At 41.5% G+C, this 26405-nt stretch overlaps 1 protein-coding gene across 1 annotated transcript in view; it reads left to right on the top strand.

Moving 5' to 3' along the window:
• LOC112806975 (uncharacterized) overlaps positions 1-26404 on the top strand; it is a 41779-nt gene extending 15375 nt beyond the window's left edge. The window contains 3 exon segments of the mRNA XM_025849514.2: positions 22250-22254; positions 23344-24254; positions 24257-26404. Of these exon segments, the coding sequence (XP_025705299.2) occupies positions 22250-22254; positions 23344-24254; positions 24257-24376 (1036 nt within the window). The 3' untranslated portion in view covers positions 24377-26404.
• The last annotated feature ends 1 nt before the right edge of the window (position 26405 follows it).

Here is a 26405-nt window from a genome sequence, read left to right as displayed (position 1 = left end):
TGGGGACTTGTCACCAGAGAGACTAAGCCATAGAAGCTTAGAACTTTCAGCCATGCCTCCCCTCCCCATCTCCCCCCCCCAATCCTCCAGAAATGGGAGAAGGAAATTGAGTTAATAATTGATCAATTCTACCTGAGGAAGCCTCCATAAAATCCCCAATGGTAGGTGAACAGACAGGTAGGTGAACACATCCAGGTACATGGAGGGTAACATACCACAACTCCGTGGGGTTAGAAGCTCCTGTGCTTGGGACCCTTCCAGGACTCATCCTGTGTATGTCTTCATCTGGCTGTTCACCTATATTCTTTATCATAGCCTTTAATAAACTGGTGTAAGTGTTGTCTCTGAATTTTTTTTTAAGATTTTATTTATTTATTTGATTTTTTTTTAAAGATTTTATTTATTTGAGAGAGAGAGAATGAGAGAGAGAGAGAGAGCATGAGAGGGGGGAGGGTCAGAGGGAGAAGCAGACTCCCCGCCGAGCAGGGAGCCCGATGTGGGACTCGATCCCGGGACTCCAGGATCGTGACCTGAGCCAAAGGCAGTCGCTTCACCAACTGAGCCGCCCAGGCGCCCAGTGTTGTCTCTGAATTCTGTGAGCTGCTCTAGCAAATTAATGGAACCAGAGGAGGGGAAGCTCCCACTTGTAGCCAAGTCAGAAAATGTAGGGAATGCGCAGACCTGCTCCTTGCCATTGGCACATGAAATGGGGAGAGGGGCACACTTTGTAGGACAGGACCCTTCACCTGTGGGGTCTGCCACTATCTCCACGTTGACAGTGTCAGAATAGGGTTACATTGTAGGACAGCCAGCTGGTGTCCTGGGAAATTGCTTGGTGTGTGGCAATCCCCACCCACATTTGGTGACCGGAAGTGTCCTGTGGCAGTTGTGTGAATAAAGGAGACGCACAGGAGGAGGACAAGTCAACGTAGATCAAGCGAGGAGCTCTCTGGGCTCTTCTCCGCATTTGGACACCGGACTTAACAGCAAACTGGCCGCACCCAGGTTCTTCCTGCCCAATGGCTCAGGGCAACCGTCCACTTGCGGTTTTTCCCAAACTCATGATTAGAATGCACCCCACGCCATATCGGGCTTAGAGAGGTTCCCGCCTCCGAAAGGTAGTTAGCTCTGCGCCTGTGACCATCTCTTGAGAAGAGAGGAAGGCCCCGGCTGCCCTTAAGACGGTTCCTTTTCTTCCCGCGGAGGAAAGTGCTGGCAGCCGATGGCAGCTCCAGTCGGAAGCGCCAGACACGCTCCGTGAGGAAACGGTAGTCACCTCACACCCGCGTGCTCACAGGCCCTTAGAAAGCTGAGCCGCGTTTCTGGCAGGATGGGCGCCCGCCGGACACGATCCACGAGGAAATGGTGGCACCTCACAGCCGCGTGTTCGCCGGCCCCCGGCGAGCCGAGCGCACTTCCGGAAGGGCCGCCGCGCCTCTCGCAGCCCTCGACGCCCCCAGCGCTGGCGGGGCGGGGGGCGCGGAGAGCACCGCAGTCGGACGCCGTCCCGGGGGCCCTCAGAGGCTGCGGTGGGTCCCGAGTGAGGAGCCCAGCCGGTGAGGCGGGAACACGTGTGGGGTCGTTTTCCGTATTTGGGGTTTTATTTGGGGTCAGCCCCCGAGGAATGCGGGCGTGAGTTAAGGCATGGGCTTCAGAGACTGATGATGAAGGGCCGACGGCCAGGGCCTGGGGCCTGTGTGTTAACTCAGCCTGGCTCGGTGACTGAAAACTAGGTGGCAGGTGCGGATCCATGATCGCTGCCCCTCGGCTTCCTTAGCGATTTCACCGGGGGCTTCTGACGGGGAGCAGCCTGTGGCGGCAGGGGCAGGAGTTTCCATGGACCAGAGTTCCTGGGCTGAACTTGAGATGGAATGTGAGGTCAGTGTTGTTTGGGGAGTGCAGGGTTTGTCTGTGTTTGACAACATAGGAGTCTGGAAGTTTTGAGACCCATAGCCCGGGGCTAGTGGGTGTTTTGAGGCTCAACTTTTGGACAGTGGAAACATTTCCTTTCGGTTTTTCAAGTCCCTTCTCAAGGTTCTACAAAAACGTGAAGAAAAATTTGTCTCCTACATCCACTCTTCTCACTGTCCCCACAAAAACCGGAGTAGTTCACCATGATCAAGTGGTTTGTCCGTGAATAAAGAGAGGATTTTTAACTTATGGCCAAGTTTACCCGGATATTTCCTCTCAGGTTTGACACAAGTAAAAGCAACCATTTTCTTAAATTCTTCTCCTCAGTGAGAGCAATTTTGTTAAAAGAAATTTTTTAGATTACCTTTCCAAAAATTGGGGTCATCTACATTCAAGACTCTATCTTCTAACACGCCTGTCTGTTTTTGCATTGTCTCTGGCAAATATTAAGAGTTCCTCTTACTCCACCTTATCACCAGCATTTTATACTTTCAGTTTTTTTGGATTTTGGCAATTCCAATATCTGGGTATTTGTATCACAGTGCAGTTTTTAATTTGTAATTTCCTAATAACGAATGATGTTGATCATCTTTTCATATGCTTGTTTGCCATCTGTTTGTCCTTGATCAAGTGCCTGTTCAAGGTCTTTGCCCATTTTTAAACTGACTTCTCTTATTGTTAACTTTTAAGAATTCTTTGTGTTCTGGATACCAGTCCTTTATCAGATATATGACTTGTGTGATGAATGTATAGATTCTTTTTTTTTTTTTTTTTTTTTTTGCTTAGGAACATCTTCGTGTTCCAGCATGATGTGTTGAAGTCTGTCCTTTCACCATTGAATAGTCTTTGTACCTTTGTCAAACAGTTGAGTATATTTGCTTTGTGTGGGTCTTTTCCTGGGATCTCCATTGATCTATGTGCTTATTTTTTCAACAATGCTATCAATACCAATACTAGTATGGGTTTATAAGTCTTGAAATCTATTGATGTAAGCACTGTATGTATGATGGTTCTTTTTGGCCAGAATTGGTTTTGATATTTTCAGTGGAGAAAACTGGCACACATACCTTTACTAGATCAACATTAAGTCATTTTGATATTTGGTACCCCTACCTATGATGTGATGAGAAAGGAACTTCAGTTCTGAGTGTCTTTCCAAAATGCATAATCCCTGTTTAATGAGGAAAACTTAGACAAAGTACCTGATCAGTACTCCTCAAAATAATTGAGAGATGAAAAAGAAAAGACTAATGAATGGTCACAGACATGAGAAAATCAAGGAAACATATTTTCTAAATGCATTATTGCAGGCACCTGGGTGGCTCAGATGGTTAAGTGTCTGCCTTCGGCTCAGGTCATGATCCCAGGGTCCTGGGATCGAGTCCCGCATCGGGCTCCCTGCTCCTTGGGAGCCTGCTTCTCCCTCTGCTTCTCTCTCTCTCTCTCTCTCCCTCTGTCTCTCATGAATAAATAAATAAAATCTTAAAAAAAAAAGAAAGAAAAATAAATGCATTATTGTATTCTTGGGCAGAAAAAAGACAGTAGTGGAAAAACTTGTGAAATATGAATAGAATCTGTAATACAGTTGAGTATTATACAATGTTGTTTTCTTAATTTGACAAATGTACCATAATTATATAAAGTGGTCATATGAGAGGAAGCTGGATAAGGTATATGTGAACTCTTTGTAGAATTTTGTGACTTTTATGTAAATCTAAGATTTTCTGAAAATAAAAAGTTTATTAAAAATAGATAAAACCTATGTCAATTATATCTTAATAAAACTGGGGAAAATAGGTGTAACTAAATTTTTATCAGTTAATTTCTCATTGTAAACATACTCCCATATTATAAAATGTTTATGCATATTTGTATATAATATTATTATGCGGCTGTAATAATATTATAGGTGAATTTGTAGGATGGTAACTAGAGTCACATAAAATGTATGCATTAAAGTAAGGTACACTTGAACAAAATCTTCAATGATGTTCAGTTTCTATTTTGACCCTCTCATTATCCAAATTCTTACATTCTCACTGCAAGATTTGTTGTAACTTTTTTCTTATATGTTCCAGACATCTCCATTTACTTTTATTCCTAGGTAGTTTATATTTCGCAATTAGACTTGGTGTCTTTTAAAAAAAAAATCATACCCTATACATTTTGTAGTATGGTACAGCAATTCATTTTAACAGGTTTATTGTCAAAATGTACATGTAACATTTACCATTAGTGAGTGTACAATTCAGTGACATTCACTAAGTTTATAGACTTGTGCCACCATCACCACAATCCAATTTTTAGAAATTTTCATGACCACCAAAAGTAACTGGATGGTTGTTTTGTTATTGTTGAATTTTGACAATTCTTTTCTTTTTTTTAAGATTTTATTTATTTGTCAGAAAGAGTGAGCACAAGCAGGGGGAACAGCAGGCAGAGGGAGCAGGCTCCCCACTGAGCAATGAGCCCAATGCAGGACTCAATCCCAGGACCCTGAGATCGTGACCTGAGCTGAAGGCAGACGTTTAACCTACTGAGCCACCCAGGGATCCCAACAATTCTTTATATATTCTAAATACAAGTCCTTTATCAGATGTATAATGTGGAGATATTTTCTTCCAATTTCTGGCTCCACTCTTCACTTTTTAAATATTGTGCTTAGGAAGTACAAATGTTTAAAAGAAAAAAAGTACAGATGTTTTTGTTTTTATTTATTATTATTTTTTAAGTAGGCTCCATGCCCAATGTAGGGCCTGAACTCATGACTCGGAGATCAAGAGTCACATGCTCTACCGACTTAGCCAGCCAGGTATCCGAAATACAAACATTTTAAATTTTAACTTAAGTCCAATTTAATACTTTTTCTTTTATGGCTCATCCATTACTGTCTTGTCTCAGAACTCGCTAACTTATTTGGTTTATGAACATTATCTCCAGTTTGTCTCTCTAAATTTCATACTGTTAACCCTTATATTTAGGTCTTAGTTAATCTTTGTATATGGTTAGAGTTAAGGGTCCTAATTTATTTTTCTGCAAATAGAAATACAATTATCCCAGCATTGTTTGTTGAAAAGACTAATCCCATTGAATCATCTTGGTACCTTGGGAGAAAAGCTATTGACCTTAATATTTTTGGACTGTCAATTGTGGTTGTACCTTTCTCATTGGCTCCAGACGCTTGATGGCCTCACTTTTAGTGGCCTTTCCCTGAGGCCCCAATCCCAGTCCCAATGTAGGTTCGTCCCAGCTGCTCTTTCCTTTAGTTGGTGATGGCCAATCTCACACCCATGAGGGAAAGAAGCACAAAATCATTCACCTTTAGCCCAGAAGGCTGACCTGCACTGTTTCAGTAAGAATCAAGTATGTGCTGGTTGCTACATTCTTCAAGGGCCTCATGACTGCCTGTAAATCTCATCCATAGTTAATATCAAACTGAAATATAGACACCAGCGAAATCCTGCAAATGTAGTTTTAGGAGTAGAAATTCAAAGAAAACATTAATGATCTAATACTCCCGGCATGTCCCCCCGTCCTTGAGCACTAAGCATATAACCATCAGTTTCATACAGCAAAAGTGCAGCTCCTTCCACGGTGGGGTCCTGTCCCTGAGCTACTTAAATAAACTTACTAAGTTGCACCGGAGTACCTCTCAAGAATTCTTTCCTGACCACTGTGCTCAACAGTCCCGCAACAACACTGTACTCGTTGCCCAAAATCTTTCTGTTCTTGAAAACCGCTTCCTGCAAGCAATTTTTCACCAGAAGCTTTCCGTGGGTGTCCGTTTACCAGATGTATTACTTTTTCTCTCCAGAAGTTTCTTCTCTGCTGCAGTATCCACACCTGAACTTCTATTGACTGTTTTGAAACTTCCTTTTTAAAAATACAGAGTGGATAATATACACCCTGACCTTGTTACTTCCTGTCCAGCCCGCGAACACGATTTAGCCCACACCATTTTTGCCTCCAAGAGCTTGAGTCTCTGTAAATCTACCCATTTTCCGCACCTGCGGAAACGTTGAGGATGCGATATGAACGGCTTTTCACGATCTCGGCCCTCCCTGGCTTGTGGCCGCAAACCCGCCCTTTTGCCTTGTGTACGGCAGGTGTCCCAACATGGCCGCCCCCACAGCCACAACGAACGGGCGCGGACATATTGCCTCCCTGGAAATACGGCAAGCTGTGGTTCACCTTCTTCAAAGGCTTCGGGTCCTCCTCGGCCGCCGTAGGTTGACGAAAAGTTTGGGCGACGTTCCGAGGAGTAGAAGCAGTTCGCGGAAGTGTTAGGTTTAGACTCTCCTTTTGGTCTGGAGAAAAGCAGGTCCCGTCTGCTTTTTTTTTTTATCACTTGAAGATTTTCTGGTTTTTATTTTATATTTTGTCCCGTAGGAGGTTTGTTTCTCACAGGATGACGTGATGTCCACAGGGTGGAAGTGGAGTAGGGTGAGCCTGTGGAATTATTGGCGGGGATCGATTGGGCCGAGCGCAAAAGTAGGGGTATTTGAAAGGAACCAGCTGGGAGTCTGTGACTCACCTGTCTGTGGTTAGGGTACTTTGGGGGTGATTAAGACGGTGAAGGGTCTATAGAGCTCAACCACTGTGTCCGCGCTGTCGAGAGGTTGGGGTTCTGCCCATCCGTCCGCTTGTCGGTGGTGCAGGCGATGTGGATCATTGACGTTGATCGCAGTGTCTGGTTCCCGTGGGAGATTTAATTTGGGGCCCAGTGATATTGGGGCCCGGGTGGATGCTCATTACATCGGGGTGTCTGGCTCGGGTTTCGGATTAATAAGGGCGTGTGTAATCAGTGTCTGGTACAGAGAGATGCATGTGAGGGCCGAAGCTTTGGACGCCGAGGACCCGGGGCTGGAGTTTGGGTTGAGGTTCCAACCTCGGCTGTTGGGACAGAAGGCTGCAGAGCCCAGAACAGTAGTTCGAAACCCTCTGTTTTTTGTTTGTTTGTTTTTTAAAGTCTTTTGTCCAGGGGTTGACTAACTGCAGACCGAGGGACTAAACCGCCACCCCTCTCCCCCGTCTGTTAGGCGTCGTCTATGGCAGCTTTCCCGTCTGTTAGACGTCGTCTATGTTAGCTTTCCCGGGGAAAAGGAAGAACTGAGTCCTTGTGCCAGGGATCTTAAAGTTGAAAATGTGTAATATCTATCCCTTTGCAGAAAATGTTTGTCAACGCCTGCACTCACCTCTTAATACATAGAAGCGGCGAACACTGGTGCTTCCTTGCCTGACATACATTCACACTTTATTCTTTGCTAACAGAATCTCCATTTTGTTTAGTATCCATCCCTCTTGCAAGGTCACCTATATCTCGGTTTGTTAGTAAGTACTGGTTGGTCTTAGTCATTGACGGTGATTCCAGTGCCCATTGCTAATGACTGAATTTCTGTGAAATGAGCTTAGTATATTATATGGTGCAGTTCTAGCCAGCTGTATGCGAAAATCTGCTTAGTGGTTTCTGGAGGAGCATTTTCTCTTTTATATTAGTTAATTCCTTGAATCTCTTTTTCCGTGTCCATGATGATATTGTCTGAGTATAACCTTAATTTTCATTCCAGTTTCCAATGTTTATAATTTATTCTTATCTCAGTGTATTGGGTCCACTCAGCAATTAGGTGGTAGTGGACATACGTATGTGTCCAGTTGCTTACCCATAAAATTCGCCTGCTATATTGTCTGGAATTAACATGTTTCCAGGACGTTTAGATCATAAAATTATGATTTCATCCAGCATTTCAAACTTAGTGACCCAAAAATGTTCACAGTATTTTTTTCAAGACAAAAAAAAATGTCTATTTTATCTGAGTTATCCTTTTCACTACAAATGGGTATGTTTTATTGGTATTTTTATTTTTATTTTTTTGTGTCTTTATTTTTTTAATTTAACTTAATTTTATAATGTTATGTTAGTCACCATACAATACATCATTAGTTTTTGATGTAGTGATCCACGATTCATTGTTTTCATATACCACCCAGTGCACCATGCAGTACTTGGCCTCCTTAATACCCATCTCCAGGCTAACCCATCCCCCTACCCCTCTCCCCTCTAAAAAACCTCAGTTTGTTTCTCAAGAGTCCATCGTCTCTCACGGTTCATCTCTCCCTCCGATTTCCACCCCTTCATTTTTCCCTTCCTTCTCCTAATGTCCTCCGTGCTGTTCCTTATGTTCCACAGATAAGTGAAACCACATGATAATTGACTTTCTCTGCTTGACTTATTTCACTTAGCATCCCATACAATATTCCATTGTATACATGGACCACATCTTCTTTATCCATTCATCTGTTGAAGGGCATCTTGGCTCTTTCCACAGTTTGGCTATTGCGGACATTACTGCTAGGAACATTGGGGTGCATATGACCCTTCTTTTCACTACATCTGTATCTTTGGGGTAAATACCAAATTGGCTGTACCAATTTGCATTCCCACCACAGTGTAAGAGGGTTCCCCTTTCTCCACAACCTCTCCAACATTTGTGTTTTCTTGCCTTGTCAATTTTTGCCATTCTAACTGGTGTAAGGTGGTGTCTCAGTGTTGTTTTTTTTTTTAACTGAATCAAAATAATTTTATTTTTTTATTTTTTTCTGCCTCAATGTAATCTTAATTTTTAAAAATTTTTTGTTGTTGTTGTTTTTTAATTTAATTTTATTATGTTATGTTACTCACCATACAATACATCATTAGTTTTTGATGTAGTGATCCATGATTCATTGTTTTCGTATAACACCCAGTGCTCCATGCAGTACGTGCCCTCCTTAATACCCATCACTGGGCTAACCCATCCCCCCCCCCCAGAACCCTCAGTTTGTTCCTCAGAGTCCATAGTCTCTCACGGTTCATCTCCCCCTCCGATTCCCCCCCTTCATTTTTCCCTTCCTTCTCCTAATGTCCTCCTTGCTATTCCTTATGTTCCACAAATAAGTGAAATCATATGATAATTGACTTTCTCTGCTTGACTTATTTCACTTAGCATCATCTCCTCCAGTCCCATCCATGTAGATGCAAAAGTTGGGTATTCATCCTTTCTGACGGCTGAGTAATATTACATTGTATATACGGACCACATCTTCTTTATCCATTCATCTGTTGAAGGGCATCTTGGCTCTTTCCACAGTTTGGCTATTGCGGACATTGCTGCTAGGAACATTGGGGTGCATATGGCCCTTCTTTTCAGTACATCTGTGTCTTTGGGGTAAATACCCAGTAGTGCAATTGCTGGGTCGTAGGGTAGCTCTATTTTTAATTTTCTGAGGCACCTCCACACTGTTTTCCAAAGTGGCTGTACCAACTTGCATTCCCTCCAACAGTGTAAGAGGGTTCCCCTTTCTCCACAAACTCTCCAACATTTGTGGTTTCTTGCCTTGTCAATTTTTGCCATTCTAACTGGTATAAGGTGGTATCTCAGTGTGGTTTTAATTTGAATTTCCCTGATGGCTAATGTTGATGAACATTTTATCATGTGTCTGTTAGCCATTTGTATGTCTCCTTTGGAGAAGTGTCTGTTCATGTCTTCTGCCCATTTTTTCACTTGATTATTTGTTTTTTGGATGTTGAGTTTGAGAAGTTCTTTATAGATCATGGATACCAGCCTTTTATCTGTAGTGTCATTTGCAAATATCTTCTCCCATTCTGTGGGTTGCCTCTTTGTTTTGTTGACTGGTTCCTTTGCTGTGCAGAAGCTTTCTATCTTGATGAAGTCCCAAAAGTTCATTTTTGCTTTTGTTTCACTAGCCTTTGGATATGTATCTTAAAAGAAGTTGCTGTGGCTGATGTCGAAGAGGTTACTGCCTATGTTCTCCTCTAGGATTTTGATGGATTCCCGTCTCACATTGAGGTCTTTCATCCATTTTGAGTTTATCTTTGTGTAGGGTGTTAGAGAATGGTCAAGTTTCATTCTTCTGCATGTGGCTGTCCAGTTTTCCCAGCATAGGAAGAGACTGTCTTTTTTCCATTGCATATTTTTTCCTGCTTTGTTGAAGATTATTTGACTGTAGAGTTGAGGGTCCATATCTGGGCTCTCTATTCTGTTCCATTGGTCTATATGTCTGTTTTTGTGCCAGTACCATGCTGTCTTGGTGATCACTGCTTTGTAATATAGCTTGAAATTGGGCAACATGATGCCCCCATCTTTGTTTTTCTTTTTCAACATTTCCTTGGCGATTCAGGGTCTTTTCTGATTCCATACAAATTTTAGGATTGTTTGTTCCAACACTTTGAAAAATGTCATTGAAATTTTGATCGGGTTGGCACTGAAGGTCTAGATTGCTCTGGGTAGCATAGACGTTTTAACAATGTTTATTCTTCCTATCCATGAGCATGGAATGTTTTTCCATCTTTTTGTGTCTTCTTCAATTTCTTTCATGAGTATTCTGTAGTTCCTAGAGTATAGATCCTTTACCTCTTTGGTTAGGTTTATTCCGAGGTATCTTACGGTTTGTGGTGCTATTGTAAATGGAATCGTTTCTCTAATTTCTCTTTCTACAGTTGCATTGTTAGTATATAAGAAAGCAACTGATTTCTGTGCATTGATTTTGTATCTTGCCACATTACTGAATTGCTGTATGAGTTCTAGTAATTTGGGGGTGGAATCTTTCGGATTTTCCACATAAAGTACCATGTCATCTGCGAAGAGAGAGAGTTTGACTTCTTCTTTGCCAATTTGAATACCTTTAATTTCTTTTTGTTGTCTGTTTGTCTGTTGCTAGGACTTCTAGTACTATGTTGAACAATAGTGGCGAGAGTGGGCATCCTTGAAGTGTTCCTGATCTTAAGTGAAAGGCTCTCAGCTTTTCCCCATTGAGGATGATATTCGCTGTGGGTTTTTCATAGATGGATTTTATGAACTTGAGGAATGTTCCCTCTATCCCTATACTCTGAAAAGTTTTAATCGGGAAAGGATGCTGTATTTTGTCAAATGCTTTTTCTGCATCAATTGAGAGGACCATATGGTTATTCTCTCTCCTCTTATTAATGTGTTCTATCACATTGATTGATTTGCCAATGTTGAACCACCCTTGCATCCTGGGGATAAATCCCACTTGTAAGTGGTGGATGATCCTTTTAATGTATTGTTGGATCCTATTAGCTAGAATTTTCTGGAGAATTTTGGAATCCATATTCATCAGGGATATCAGTGCGAAATTCTCCTTTTTGATGGGGTCTTTGCCTGGTTTGGGGATTAAGGTAATGCTGGCCCCATAAAATGAGTCTGGAAGCTTTCTTTCTGTTTCTATTTTTTGAAACAGCTTCAGGAGAATAGGTATTATTTCTTCTTTGAATGTTTGGTAGAATTCACCAGGGAATCCATCAGGCCCTGGACTCTTGTTTATTGGGAGGTTTTTGATCACTGCTTCAATCTCTTTACTGGTTATTGGCCTATTCATGTTGTCAATTTCTTCCTATTTCAGTCTTGGCAGTTTATAGGTTTCCAGAAAGACATCCATTTCTTCCACATTGATTAATTTATTGGCATATAGTTGTTGATAATAATTTCTAATAATTGTTTCTATTTCCTTGGTGTTATTCGTGATCACTGCCCTTTCATTCATAATTTTATTAATTTGGGTCCTTTCTCTTTTCTTCTGGCTAATTCTGGCCAGTGGTTTATTGATCTTATTAATTCTTTCAAAGAACCAGCTTCTAGTTTTGTTGATCTGATCTACTTTGTTTCTGGTTTCTAATTCATTGATCTCTGCTCTAATCTTAATTATTTCTCTTCTAATGCGTGGCTTAGGCATTGTTTGTTACTTTTTCTTTAGCTCTTTAAGGTGTAAAGTTAGTTGGTGAATTTGGGATTTTTCTAATTTTTTGAGTGAGGCTTGGATGGCTATATATATATCCCCCTTAGGACTGCCTTTGCAGTATCCCATAGGTTTTGGACCAATGTGTTTTCGTTCTCATTGGTTTGCATGAATTGTTTTAAGTTCGTCTTTGCTTTCCTGGTTGACCCAAACATTCTTGAGCAGAGTTGTCTTTAGCTTCCAAGTGTTTGAATTTCTTCCAAATTTTTTCTTGTGATTCAGTTCCAGTTTTAAAGCATTATGGTCTGAGGATATGCAGAGAATAATCTCAATCTTTTGGTTGAGACTTGATTTGTGACCCAGTATGTGGTCTATTCTGGGGAAAGTTCTGTATGCGCTCGAGAAGAATGAGTATTCTATTGTTTTAGGGTGGAATGTTCTGTATATACCTATGAGGTCAGTGTGTCATTCAAAGCTCTTGTTTCTTTGTTGATTTTCTGCTTAGATGATCTGTCTGTTGCTGAGAGTGGAGTATTGAGGTCTCCTACAATTAACATATTATTATCAATATGACTCTTTATTTTGGTTAACAGTTGGCTTATGTATTTGGCTGCTCCCATGTTGGAGGCGTAGATATTTACAATTGTTAGATCTTCTTGTTGGATGGACCCTTTAAGAATGATATAGTGTCCTTCTGTGTTTCTAAATACAGTCTTTAGCTTAAAATCTAATTTTCTGATATAAGAATTGCTACCCCAGCTTTCTTTCGAGGTCTGTTGGCATTGAAGATGGATCTCCATCCCTTCACTTTCAGTCTGGATATATCTTTAGGTTCAAAATGAGTCTCTTGTAGACAGCATATGGATGGGTCCTGTGTTTTTATCCAGTCTGCAACCCTGTGCCATTTTATGGGAGCATTTAGGCTGTTCACGTTGAGAGTGATTATTGAAAGATATGAATTTATTGTCATCATGTTGCCTGTGAAGTCCTTGTTTCTGTAGATTGTCTCTGTAAATTTATGTTCTGTATGACTCTTGAGGTCTTTCTCCTTTTATTGAACACCCCTTAATATTTCTTGCAGGGCCGGCTTAGTGGTCACATATTCTTTCAGTTTCTGCTGGTCTTGGAAGCTCTGCATCTCTCCATCCATTCTGAATGACAGCCTTGCTGGATAAAGTATTCTTGGCTGCATGTTCTTCTCGTTTAGTACCCTGAATAGGTCTTGCCAGCCGTTTCTGGCTTGCCAGGTCTCTGTGGATAGGTCTGATGTTATTTTGATGTTCCTCCCTCTGCACATAAGTAATCTCTTCCCCCTAACTGCCCTTAGGATGGTTTCCTTGATTCTAAGAATTGCGAGTTTTACTATTTCATGCCGGGCCATTGGCCTGTTTTCCTTGATCTTGGGAGGCGTCTTCTCTGCTTCTAAGACACCAGTGTTTTTTTCATTCCCCAGATTAGGGATGTTCTCAGCTATGATTTGCTCAAATATATCTTCTAGTCCTCTCTCTCTCCACCCCCTCAAGGATCCCAATAATTCTGACATTGGAACGTTTCATGATGTCACTTCTTTCTCTGATTCTGTTTTCATGGATTTTGAGCTGTTTCTCCCTGGCCTCCTCTTTATCCTTCTTGTCTATCAATTGGTCTTCTAGATCACTAAATCATTCTTCTGCCTCGCTTACCCTAGCTGTTAGATTATCTAGATTAGATTGGATCTCATTGATAGCATTTTTAAGCTATGCCAGTTCAGCTTTCATTTCTGCCCTTAGACACTCTGTGTTGCCATTAATCGATTTCTCCATTCTAGCTATTGTCTTCACAACTGCTATCCTGAATTCCATTTCTGACATCTTGGTTATATCTGTATCCATTTGTAAATCTGTGGCAGAAGTCACAATCTCTGAGTCTTTCCTATTTTGGGGGTTCCTCCTCCTAGTCATTCTGTTGAGGAGTGGTTGAGGGAATGTACGGAGTCCATCTTATTGACCACAACCCAAGCAAGATGCACCTGTTTTCTAGGGACTTTAGGGTTGTCGGCCTCTTGTTCTCCCAGCCTGTCTTCTGGGGGAGAGGCCTGTCATGCTGTTACTCAGGCAACCCTGTTTGGGCAGAGTTGCCCTGCCTCCTGTGTGTGTGTGGGGGGGGATTGGCTCAGTGGAAACCGGTTTTGGGGGGCTTTTGTTCTCTGGCGGCTTTCCCTGGCGGCTTTCTGCGTCTCTTCTGAGAGAGCGGAAGAGATAGTTTCCAGTCCTCTACCTCAGAACAGAGAGATTGCAGTCTGTTCTTTAGTGAGCTTTCCAGGCCACACTCTCTCTGTTTCTGTCTGTGCTGCTATAAACTGCAGCGTCCTGGGTTGTGTGCCCCTCAGCAGGGCTCCCAGACCTCGCCTCCAGATTGGGGCTCGGGGACACATCTCTGCCCTTTGTGCTTCTAAAACCGCCAGCCACCCCCCAGTGTGCACGCGGGGCCCTGCTGCTCTGGTTTCAGTCTGGGGGGCTGCCCTAAAGTCCTTTCCCTGCCGCTATTGGTCTGCGATTCTGTGCCCCGTCCCCAGCGTGGGAGGCTTTGGGAACTGGGGGTGCAGGATCCCCATGGCTCTCTCCCCACTTCGTACCTTGAAACCAACTGCCTGTGATACTCTGTAGAGATCCAGATATATCTTCTTACATCTCAGGCTGATTTTGTGGGTGTTCACAGTGGTCTGGTTCACATCCGGGGACTGGTTGGTGTAGGGTCCCCTACTCCTCCACCATCTTTTCCTTCCCCGTATTGGTATTTTTAAAGAACAGGCTTTTGGTGTTGTTGAGCATTTCTGTTTATTTGTTAGTTTAAAAGATCTACAAGTTGATCTGTATAAAAGTAATGTATATTTACATAAAGCCATCATTGCCCAGGTCAAGAAACAGAATGCTGCCAGCACCCAGTGATGTGCTGTGAGCCTCTTCCCGATTCTATTGCATCCTCACACCCAAAGGTAATTACCGTCCTGCTGTTGATATCAAGCACTTTAAGGCTTTTCTCTATAGTTTTATCATTTTAAAAAATCATTCCTCATCATATTTTATCTAGTTGTGCCTATTTCTGTGTGTCATTGTAATTATACTTCATGCATCTTTAAATGTGAGGCTGCTTTTGCTCAATATTTTTAAGAGTGATTCACGTTTTTGCACATAGGTGTATTTGTTTTTGGTCTGCAATAAGAGTCAGGCATATTCTGTGAATACACAGTAAATATTTTAGGAGTTGCATGCCGCAGAAATTCTCTCACTTATGCTTCTATGTTTTTGTAGTACAATCCTTTAAAAACACGGAAAGCATTCTTAGCTTGCAAGCTGGATAGAAGTTGTAGTTTCTGTGGCGCCTGGGTGGCTCAGTTGTTAAGCGTCTGCCTTCGGCTCAGGTCATGATCCCAGGGTCCTGGGATCGAGTCCCGCATCGGGCTCCCTGCTCGGTGGGAAGCCTGCTTCTCCCTCTCCCAATCCCCCTGCTTGTGTTCCCTCTCTCACTGTGTCTCTCTCTGTCAAAAAAATTAAAAGAAAAAAAGAAGATGTTGTAGTTTCTACATAGCATTTCATGTTTTGAGTATTTGGCAGGTTTTCCTATTAATTAAACGTATTGTTTGCAGTTTGGATTGTTAGAAATAATGCTGCTGTGAAAATTCTTGTCTGTTTTTTGGTTCAAATATGCCCTTATTTTGGTGTGAAGAATGGTATAGCTTAGATGTATATCTCAGAGAGAAATTGCTGTGTCTCAGGGTGTGTTTAACTTAAACCAAAATAGGTGATGCCAGAATGTTTTACAGAGTGGTTGTACCATTTATAATTCTTCCAGTAGAATATCATTTGCTTTATAGTATAGTTTATGTAGCCTGTTTTAATATCTTTCCATACCCTAATATCGTTGAGAGATTTTTCTATATTCTTAAAGATTTATTGATTTGCATCTTTTTTTTAAGATTTTATTTATTTATTTGACAGAGAGAGACACAGCGAGAGAGGGAACACAAGCAGGGGGAGTGGGAGAGGGAGAAGCAGACTCCCCTCGGAGCAGGGAGCCAATGTGGGGCTCCATCCCAGGACCCTGGGATCATGACCTGAGCTGAAGGCAGACGCTTAACAACTGAGCCACCCAGGCGCCCCTGATTTGCATCTTTCATTAACATTGATAGCTGTCCCCTACAGTGATTTTTGTATATGATGTGAGGTGGGGTTCAGCCATCTCCTTGTCCCCTCACCCCCAGCTTGCATATCTGATTGTCCCTGCATCATTTTTTTAAAAGACAACCTTAGGGGCGCCTGGGTGGCTCAGTCGGTTAAGCGTCTGACTTCGGCTCAGGACCCCGAGATCATGACCCGAGCTGAAGGCAGACGCTTAACTGACTGAGCCACTCAGGCGCCCCGGAGACATGACATCTATAAAATGCTTGGTTTTCTGAGTCATTGTCATAGTCCATCTTATTATTTATTTAAGTCTTAAGATTTCAATATTTCTTCCTACTTACCAGATATTTTTGATGTTCCTCAAAAGAATGCTGTTGATAGATTTTGTCTGTTGATAGGCTGTTCTGTCAGTTACTGGGAGAGGTGTTTTGAAGTCTTCTATTGGAATGATTGATTTATGCTTGTCATTTGGTCCACTTTTGCTATATACATGTCAAGGCTATATTGTTAAGTGAATAGAAATTGCCAATTTTTATAATATGGTGAATTGAACCTCTCAACCAGTGAGTGTTGTTTCTCTTTCTCTGTAGAGAAATAATGGGCTTTCTGGTCCATTTTGTCTGAGAATATAGTTACACCAGATTGTGTATGGTTACTCTTCCATGGTATATCTTTTTCTAATCTTTTGTTCCTGAGCTTTCCATATCATTGTTTCAGACATGTAACCTATTATAGCATGTTACTAGGTTTTAAATTTTAGTCCAGTCGGACTATCTTGAGACGTTTGTGTTTAATTTACTGAAATCCTTGTTTTTTTTATACTTCATATAATTCTTAGTATGTTTTGTTTAAAAACAGTTCCTTATTCTTTACTTTTTTTTTTTTTTGCCTTGTTTTGGATGAATTTCTTGTCATAATATTTCCCCCTTCTGTTAGCACGAAAATTATGTATATTAAGACAGTTGTTAGTTTTCATCATGACACTAGAGATAACATACAGCATGGAACCTTCCTTTGTCAAATTCTTATATTAATTAGTACTTTTACACTCTTCTCCAATGATACAGGAATCTGAGAACACTTCAATTTCATTTACCACTCTAATTTATTTACAATATTCTGTACTTATGTCTTTATCCATTTAAAGCTTCCTAAGATATTATGAGGCAATAATACATAACTTGTAAGACAATGCCTCTTATTTGCTCAGTACATTGGCCTTCAAACTGAAATGCTTGTACTCACAGACTGTTCAGAAGCTTTGAAGAGGTACCTGAGCACTCATGGCTTAAAGGAAAACACTGCCCCGATCCTCTCCTTCTGTGTGGTCTGTTTTATGAAAGTGGTCTGTGTGAGATTCCCCTTCCCCCGAGGCGTGGTGCTGGGGTGGATCTCATTTTCCTCTTCTCGTGTCACACTCACCCCACTTACACATCACAGAATGAAGGAAAACCTCCGCTGCATTCAGAACCTCAGGCTTTATTGGTCAGACAAATAAGTCTTCTGGGGCACCAAATAAAGGGGTACTTAGCAGTAATGTGTGCCTGTGTTAAGGTGAGTGCTCAGGAGCAGTGACAGCGTCTGGACCCAGAGGAAATGCACCATTCAGACTACACTGTCTCCTCATCCCACAGGTCCTGATGCCCCAGGAGCAAAAGGATTATGTGAAGGAGGAAAAAGTTACAAGATGTGGTGTCAGTTTTTATGGGGGCACGCCTGACGGAGACTGAGATTTCTGAAGAGAAACTAAAAGTAGATCCAGAAGACACAAGGCAGAGCTTGCGCACCGCCAGCTGTTTTCAGAGAGCGGAACAAATGACCCAGGCCCAGGTGACTTTCAGTTTTATTCTTTCCTTTGTTCCCTAACAGAGTTGTAGAGGCCTGTGAGAAATCAGTTGCATTAGTCTGAAAAATATACATACATATATCTTTTGTCTGCCATATACATATGGGTGGTGTTTCTACGTTAACAAGAAAATTGAACTTTTACGTGTTATAGAAACTTCTCATTGGATGAATGGATGGATGACTGTGCACAATTACAGAATATTTAATTAGGCATTTGCTTCTTCCACAATGTGTCAAAATAAAAACCCCATTAGATATCTAGATACAGCCTATAGAGTGGAAATAAGCAGAAAAATTTTAACATTTCTTCTGTGTCATCAAAAGGATATCACTTCATTAGAAAACACTGTTATAACAGGAATCCCTGACATTTGATGATGTGGCCGTGGACTTCACCTGGGAGGAGTGGCGGCTCCTGGCCCCCGCTCAGAAGGACCTGTACCGGGACGTGATGTTGGAGAACTATAGAAACCTGGTGTCAGTGGGTGAGGACAGCTCCCTAGTGTCACTTAGAGGGTCCCCATCAGTGGCCTTTCCTTTCTCAGCTTCTTAAAGCTCTGTCGTGCCTGTGTTGCCCTGAAGTGAGATTCTCAGTCTCCTCCCTGGCTCCAGAGACATGGGTATATTCTCCCTTCTCCTGAGTGCAAGCCATTACTTTGTACATATGTGTGATGTGTATATATGATGATGTGTGTATATGTATATATGTATATATATATATACACACACACATATACATATATATGAAATATATGTATTTTTGGTCTTCATCCCGAATTTTGGCACAGAGGTCCTATAACAGTTGTGATTTCCTAAGTTATAAGAGGATAAAGGTAAAATGGGTGTCTTTTGTTATTTATATAACAAGACGCTTTCAAGCACATTTGAGTTATGTTAAAGAGGTGATTTTTGGAAAGCCACTGTATAACCTAAGGAGGGGGTCTGGTTGCCAGGGGAAGCGACCATCATTAGAGGGTTGGAACTTTCAGTTCCATCTCACCTCTGGGGAGGAGACAAGAGCTGGAGTTTGAATCTGTCACCAAAGGCTAATGATTTGATTTAATTAATCATACCTACTTAATGAAATCTCCATAAAAACCAAAAGGACAGTTTTAGAGACCTTTTGAATTGGTGAACAAAAGGAGGTGTGGAAAAAGTGCTCAGAGAGGGCATGGAAGCTCCACACCCTTCCCACATACCTTGTACTATGTATCTCTTCCACTGGGCTGTGCCTGAGTTTATAATAAACCAGTAATGTAATAAGGAAACTTTTACTGAGTTCTGTGAGTTGCTCCAGCAAATTAATTGGCTCTGAAAAGGGGCCATGGGAACATCTGATCCATACATATTCTATCAGAAGCCCAGGAAATAATTTGGACTTGCGATTGGGGAAGTCTCTGGGAAGTGGAGAGGGTGTGCAGTCTTGTGGGAATGAACTCCTAACCTGTGGGATCTGAAGCCATCACGAGGTGGAGAATGTCAGAATTGAGTTAAATTGTTGGACACCCAGTCAGTGTCCTCTGGTGTCACGGGAATTCCTTGGTGTGTGAAAACCCCATGTAGCACGTGTCAGAAGTAAAGTACTATAGTAGAGTGTCAACAGTAGAGGAGACACACAGTGCAGTATGTTTTTCCTTTATAATGTGAAAATTGTTTTGTCCTTAACTATAACATTTCTGTGGCTTCCCAGACCCCAAGCCTTCTTCTGTCTTCTATCATTTCCCACAAACAGGTTTTCACACCAGCAAGCAAGATGTGCTCTCCAAGTTGGATCAAGGAGAACCAACATGGACAGTGGAAGATGACATCCCCTGTCAATCCCATTCAGGTGAGTCAGAGAACCAGGAGGGGGCCAGAGTGTGGAAATCATATTCTAGTTGGTCAGATACGAGGCACAGCTGTGAGAGGGTTGGAGGCTAGGTAGGCAGTGCCTTCCTACATCTCTCCCCTGATGTGTGACCTCTTTTTCTTCATAGGAATTTAGAGAAAAATGTACCTTTTACCTATTCTGGGATCTATTCCATTTTTATTTTACGTACATCTTATTTTTTTTTGCTTATTTGCATAGTTCTCTTTTTCTTAGGATTCTCGGATCTTTCCCTTCTTCTTCATACTCTTCTACCTTCCTTGCCATAAAAGTCCACTGTCCAGAGGCCTCTCCCCAAACAGAAAACTTTGAATTCCTCACTGTCTTCTAAGTACTGCACCTTTCTGTCCCATTGGTAATGTTGATTTTTCCTTCCTAACCTCCTCCCCATCCTGGATGCTGTGCCCCCAAAGTAAACTGATCTTCACTGGGCCCTTGTCCTCACTTTGAGGTCCTCCAGAGGTTCTGTTTTCCATTTTCTCATCTGGTCTCCTAACCTTTCAAATCTTTTTCCCTTCCTTCCTTCCTTCCTTCCTTCCTTCCTTCCTTCCTTCCTTCCTTCCTTCCTCCCTCCCTCCCTCCCTCCCTCCCTCTCTTGTTTTATTTATTTAAGTAATCTCTACACCCAGTGTGGGACTCCCACTCACAACCTCAGATCAAGAGTCACATGCTCCTCTCACTGGGCCAGCTAAGCGCCTCAAAGTTTCTTTAATAAGCTAAGCTTCTTCTGTTCCCTACAGGAGACTCTCAAACTGACATCTCCTCAAAGTGATCCACCAGACTTTAGTTCTGTATAATTCACTCATCCCCTTGGCAACTCTCCCGAGTTCCCAATAAGTACAAGGAACTCTCATCCTCTTCCCTGCCAGAAAACCTCTGTAAGTTTAGGTTCTCTATACTCCTGTGCATCTTACATCTTGGCCATCCAGACATTATCTCAAATGTTCCATATATGCAGAGCTCTCTTCTTTAAAGGAGTCTCTTGTTCATGAATTTTAGCTAAAAAGATATTTTAGCATCCTCCATTCTCCATTCTAACCTAAGTCAGATCATAACTCATCCCTACTTTAATCCCTACTAATTTTGAACTTTCTTCTCATTCATTGTAGGTGTTACACTGTTGGGTTCATTTCCCTGAAACTTTTATATTTTTTCCATCATATTCTGATGACATTAAGTCCCAGTTAACCACATTACCTGTCACATGACATGAAATTCTTTCTGTGATCTCCATAGTATATTATCTTGCTCACACAAAAAGAGTTTCTTCATCTCTCCTACACTCTCCCCACTGTGTTCTGTACATGTGATTGCTTCCTTCATTCATTCCTTTAAAAAATTATTTTTTGATAGCAGTGTATGCTTGAGGGTAGGAGCAGTAAGAAAATGCATACAAGTAGACCAAGAGCTTTCATTCTAAGAGAAGGTTTAAAAAAATTAATCAAAGTAAACAAATAAATAGTATGTGCAGAGGGTGAAAAGTACTGTGATAAAAATTTAGTCACTATAACAGAATAGTAGGGGCTTGGTCTCCTCTTTAGGAATGGAACACCCCTCTGATAAGGTGCCTTAGAGCCAAGAGGTGAGGGAAATTAGCAGGCTGCTGGATTGGGAGTGTTCCAAGCAGAGAGCAAAGCAAATTTAAAAGCCCAAAGCAGGAATGTGTTTGAGAAACATTAAGGAGCTGTGTGGACAGAGTGGAGTGTGCTGTCATGAACATGATGGAAATAAGATCAAAGAGGCAGTAACAGCAGGGGGAAGGGAGAGTAAGATCATTCAAGTAATCCATTTCAAGGAGTCATGATTTTATTTCTAGTAAGATGAGAAAATATGAGCAGTTCTTGAGTACTGGAACAACAGGAAATAATTACGTGTTCAAAGAATCCCTCTGGTTGTTATATAGACAATAGACAGTAGTGGGCAGGGTGCCATATAGGAGGCTGTTGCACAACAGATGACAGATTGGTTGGCTTCGGTATGGGTGGAAGGGAAGTGTTGGTCACGTTCTGGATGTAGTCATTACAGAGGGCAGATGAGATTCGACATTTAAGTAAATATGGGCTTTGTGAGAGGAAGGAATGGATGGAAGTTGAAGGTAAGGCTCTGGGGGTGAAAACAGCTGTAAGGAACATTAAAACAGCATGACTGAATAATGAGTGCTTGGCCTTGCCTGTGATCTGAGGAATAGGAAATCCGTGTTAATATACACTTGAGCAGGTAGATGAGGGATGTGAGTAGGCTCCCTGGGTAAGGAATGTTCCCAAGTAAAACTGGAAACTCAAAGGCCTGAGGCAGGAGTATGGTCTGCAGAATTTACGAAGAGTAGACAGAGCAAGACTGGAAAGAAGGTCAACGGGGTAGTGGCTGGGGGTTGGGGTAGCAGGTCACATAAGGGTCTTTCATGGACATGGGAAGACCTTGATTTTATTCCTCATGAGATGAGAAAACATTGGGGAGTTTGGAGTGGAGGAGGCTTGACACAATATAATTTATGTTTGGCAGGATCACTTTGGCTGTTGTCTAGAAAGCAGACAGGAGCTGGCCGGGCAGGAACAGGAAAGCCAAGTAGGAGGCTGCCTCTGTAGATTGAGAAAATGACTGGCTTCCAGGAGGGTGGAAGGCATTGGTGTTGGTCTGGTTCTGGTTATGAGTGAGTGAGACACAGATGACAGGAGGTGCTGAGAAGTTCTCTCCGGATTAAAGGGAAGAGCGGAGGTGTCATCATTCACTGTGACGGAGGCGAGATGTGGAGGAGGAGATTTGGGATGGGAAACCAGGAGTTCCCTTTTGGATGTTGTAGGTGACATGTGCTTGGAGCCCAGCCTGTATCATTATTGTTGCTCCCCAAGGCTGACTGAGACAATGAATCCTCCAGGGAGGCCTGTCTTCCTCCACAGTGTCACCTGATTTCCTGCATCTCTCTCCATCTCCATTGCTCCTTCACACCAGTTTTCACAACATGCAGCTGTCTTCCTTGTGTCCCTTTACCAAACTGCAGTGTAGGCTCCCTGAACATGAGGACTCTGTGTGTCCCCCCAGCATGAGCACCACCATGTCCTGTGCACAGTAGCCCTCAGTAAGGATTTGTGACATGAATGAGTCTGTTTCTCACCAGTTTGGATGAGGTGGCCCTCCAACCTGTGGTCTGCTGCTCATGGGAAATTGCATGTATTTCACAGGCGCTGCATGTTTTTCGAGGCCTCATTTAGAAATCAGTCAAATCTGTATTTATTTATTATGAATGATCCAACCTTGTTTTTATGCTACTTTTATCTTTTGGGTTACTTATATTATTGTTTTATCTGATATGCAGGAGTTGTATTGATACTAATTTCATAGAGTCATCACCAAATAGACATATGACATCAAGGGAGTCTTTTAATTGTTTTTCGTCCAAATCAAGATGATAAATGAATTTGTTATTCTTTTCCTTTCTAGAAACCTGGAAACTTGATGACTATTTGCCAGAGCACTTACAAAATGAAATCATGGAGAATAGCTTAGAACGATGGCACAAACATAAGACATTTGAAAATAACGTTCATCAGAGCACAGCTCATTTCGTGTTAAGGCAAAATCATGATATGTGTGACTTACATGGAAAAACTATGAAACCAAACTTAACTTTACTTCACGAGAGCAGAAGCTATGAAATAAAGAACCCTGAAGATCTTACTGGAGATGGAAAATCCTTTCTACATGCTAATAATGAACAGTTTCATCCCAAAATTAAATTCCCTGAAAGCAGAAAACTCATTAGTACTAAGTCCCAATTCATCAAGCATCAGAAAACGCAAAAAACAGACAAGCCTCATGTATGCAGTGAATGTGGGAAAGCCTTCATCAAGAAGTCCTGGCTCACTGATCACCAGATCATTCATACAGGAGAGAAACCCCACAGGTGTAGCCTGTGTGGGAAAGCATTCTCCAGAAAGTTCATGCTCACTGAACACCAGAGAACACATACAGGAGAAAAACCTTATGAATGCACTGAATGTGGCAAAGCCTTCCTGAAGAAATCGCGGCTCAATATACATCAGAAAACACATACAGGAGAGAAACCATATATATGCAGTGAATGTGGAAAAGGCTTCATCCAGAAGGGAAATCTTATTGTACATCAGCGAATCCATACTGGAGAGAAACCTTACATATGCAATGAGTGTGGGAAAGGCTTCATCCAGAAGACATGCCTGATAGCACATCAAAGATTTCACACAGGAAAGACTCCCTTTGTGTGCAGTGAATGTGGAAAATCCTGTTCCCAGAAGTCAGGTCTCATTAAACATCAAAGAATTCACACGGGAGAGAAACCCTTTGAATGCAGTGAATGTGGGAAAGCCTTTACCACAAAGCAAAAGCTTATTGTCCATCAGAGAACTCACACAGGTGAAAGACCCTATATCTGTAATGAGTGTGGGAAAGCTTTTGCCTACATGTCTTGCCTTGTTAAACATAAGAGAATACACACAAGAGAGAAATGTGGAGATTCGGTCAAAATGGAAAGTCCTCCCTCAGAGAATCACAGCTCATCACAGACTAGTGGTGCCATGCAGGAGAAAGACCTTGTCAATACAGTGACTATGGAAGTGCCTTCTGTGGCTTGTCAGACGCCACTAAACATCAGTGGGCTCTTAGCAAATAGGAATGTGGTCATAGTGGGACAGCCTGCAGCCAGATGTGCACCCTCAGGAGACAACAGAGGATTTACACAGGACAGAAACCTTATGAATGCAGTGAATATAGTTATGCCTTCAGTGGTCAATTATGTCTTATTTTATGTTGCAGAAAACCAGTAGGAGAAAGCTCAGAGACCTTCTATGTGGAGAAGGGTTGAGGAAAAATTTCTAGGTCATAGTATGGCTGAAAAGTATATACTGAGAGGAACTATATAAATGCTGAGGCTGGGAAAGCATGATCTCCTCATCCTATTAAAAATATGCATTGATACACAGGCATAATCTGATGTTAACCCAAATACATACATATCAATTTCTCTTTTATATCTGTTAAAGGCATAAAGGAAGTCTGAGTTCAACTAAGTAGAGGAAGTAAGTAGGTGAATTCTAAAAACATACAAGAAAATTTGTATCTGGAATGCTGCTATGAAAGAAAAATCAGGAAAGGGCTAACCTTGGGTGGGTGGGATATGGAGCATGTGTATATCAATTCAGTCTCTGCAGGCCAAGGTGAAGGATTAATTAGGAACTGGGATGTCTGCTAAAAACTCTTAGGGGCACTTATGAAATTGCAGCTTTAGATTGAGTCAGTTCATTCATTTACCAAGTATTTGTCAAATACTTCCTTTGTACTGGGTCCTGTTTGAAGAAGTGAGGATACAGTGGTGACCAAAACAGAATAAGCCCATGGTCTCCTGGACACAGCATTGAGGTAACTGGATTATCTTTAACATTTTTTAAGTGGGGGCTCCACCCAACATGGGGTAGAACTCATGAACCTAAGATCAAGAGTGGCATGCTCTACTGACTGAGCCAGCCAGGTGCCCCATGGATTATCTTTAAGTGATACCTTTACACACCAGCTATTCTAGTGAGAGAATGTAAATATCTATATTAAGTGAGATGGATATGAATCATTGGTTCAAGGAAATAGGACAATATATTGTTGAAGGAGTATATTATTTGGGGGGATGGGGGAAAGACTTATGCTTGTTGAGCACTGTAACACAAACTTATTTTTAAAATGCCTATTTCTTATCTCCTTAAGATTATAAATTCCCTAAGTTTAGTGGCTTTACTTAAATTTTAATGTATTTTTAATTAACTTTTTATGTTTAAAAAAATCAAAACCAGAAAGATGAAAAATCATTGCCTCAGTCACACTAACCACATTTTAATTGCTCAACAGTCACATGTGACTAGTGGCTGTAGAACTGGACAGCAGAGACAATGAGCAAAAAAGGTGTGACACTGAATGAATCTCTGTCATGATTTCCATTACACCAGAAGGTTATACTGGAGAGTGCTGGTTTTCATGATTTTATATTTCCCAGCACATAGGGAAAAAAAAGGAACGTAATTATATTTAGATTCAAAAGTGAATGAATATATTAATGGGCTAATCAAATCTGTTTTGTCACTGAAGGGAAATATGGTTCTAAAGAACTGTCACCCCAAAGTGTTTTCATTGTGATCGGAGAGACTTAATAACAGATTATAAAAGGTCAAAGCAGAAAAAGAGGTAATAATAAAATGTATTCTTAGTCCTTGTGAATAAAGAATTCCCCATCCCTTCATATTCTGGTCACTCCATCCATCATCTTCAATTGTCATCTCTTCAGTGAGGCTTTCCCTCACTAGGCCAGGTTCTCCAATTTCTGGCCCTCTGCAGAACCATGTTTCTCTGCATATAAGCACTTTATAGACTTGCAGTTTTATATTTTCTGGTGGTGAATGTGAAGATAACACATAGGTTATGTTTTGGGTTGATCCCTGATGTTTTTCACATCAACCTCCAGTGATCTACAGTCCAGATAACTCACATCTCCGTTCTTGATTTATTGTGTAATGCTGATGCTGGATTAGAGAGAATAAGGGAAAAGCAGTCTGGAGAGGAGGACTTGCATTTTAGAGTTCCCTCGTTTGAGGAGCTGTGGCAGTGGATGAGGCAGTATATTTGATGCTGTTTATCTTTGAATTCGAATCTAGTGGATATATACTCAGTAAAGATTCTCTCCATCTCTAAGCCCAAAGTCCCAATATTCTTAACATTATGTTTTAACCCATTCAAAATCTTGAAATACCTATGTGTATGAATTTTTACCATAAGGGGATTATATAAACACTGTGTGGAGATGAATATTTCATCTTTTCAAAAAGTCATTAAAAAAATACTGGTAGTTTTAT

This window comes from Callorhinus ursinus, unplaced genomic scaffold (genome assembly GCF_003265705.2).
Source record: "Callorhinus ursinus isolate GAN/ISIS: 27379988/994484 unplaced genomic scaffold, GSC_fseal_2.0 scaffold71, whole genome shotgun sequence".
NCBI classification, from domain to species: domain Eukaryota; kingdom Metazoa; phylum Chordata; class Mammalia; order Carnivora; family Otariidae; genus Callorhinus; species Callorhinus ursinus.
Note: the sequence above shows the minus strand (reverse complement) of the source record. Positions and strands in the feature narration are given on the sequence as shown.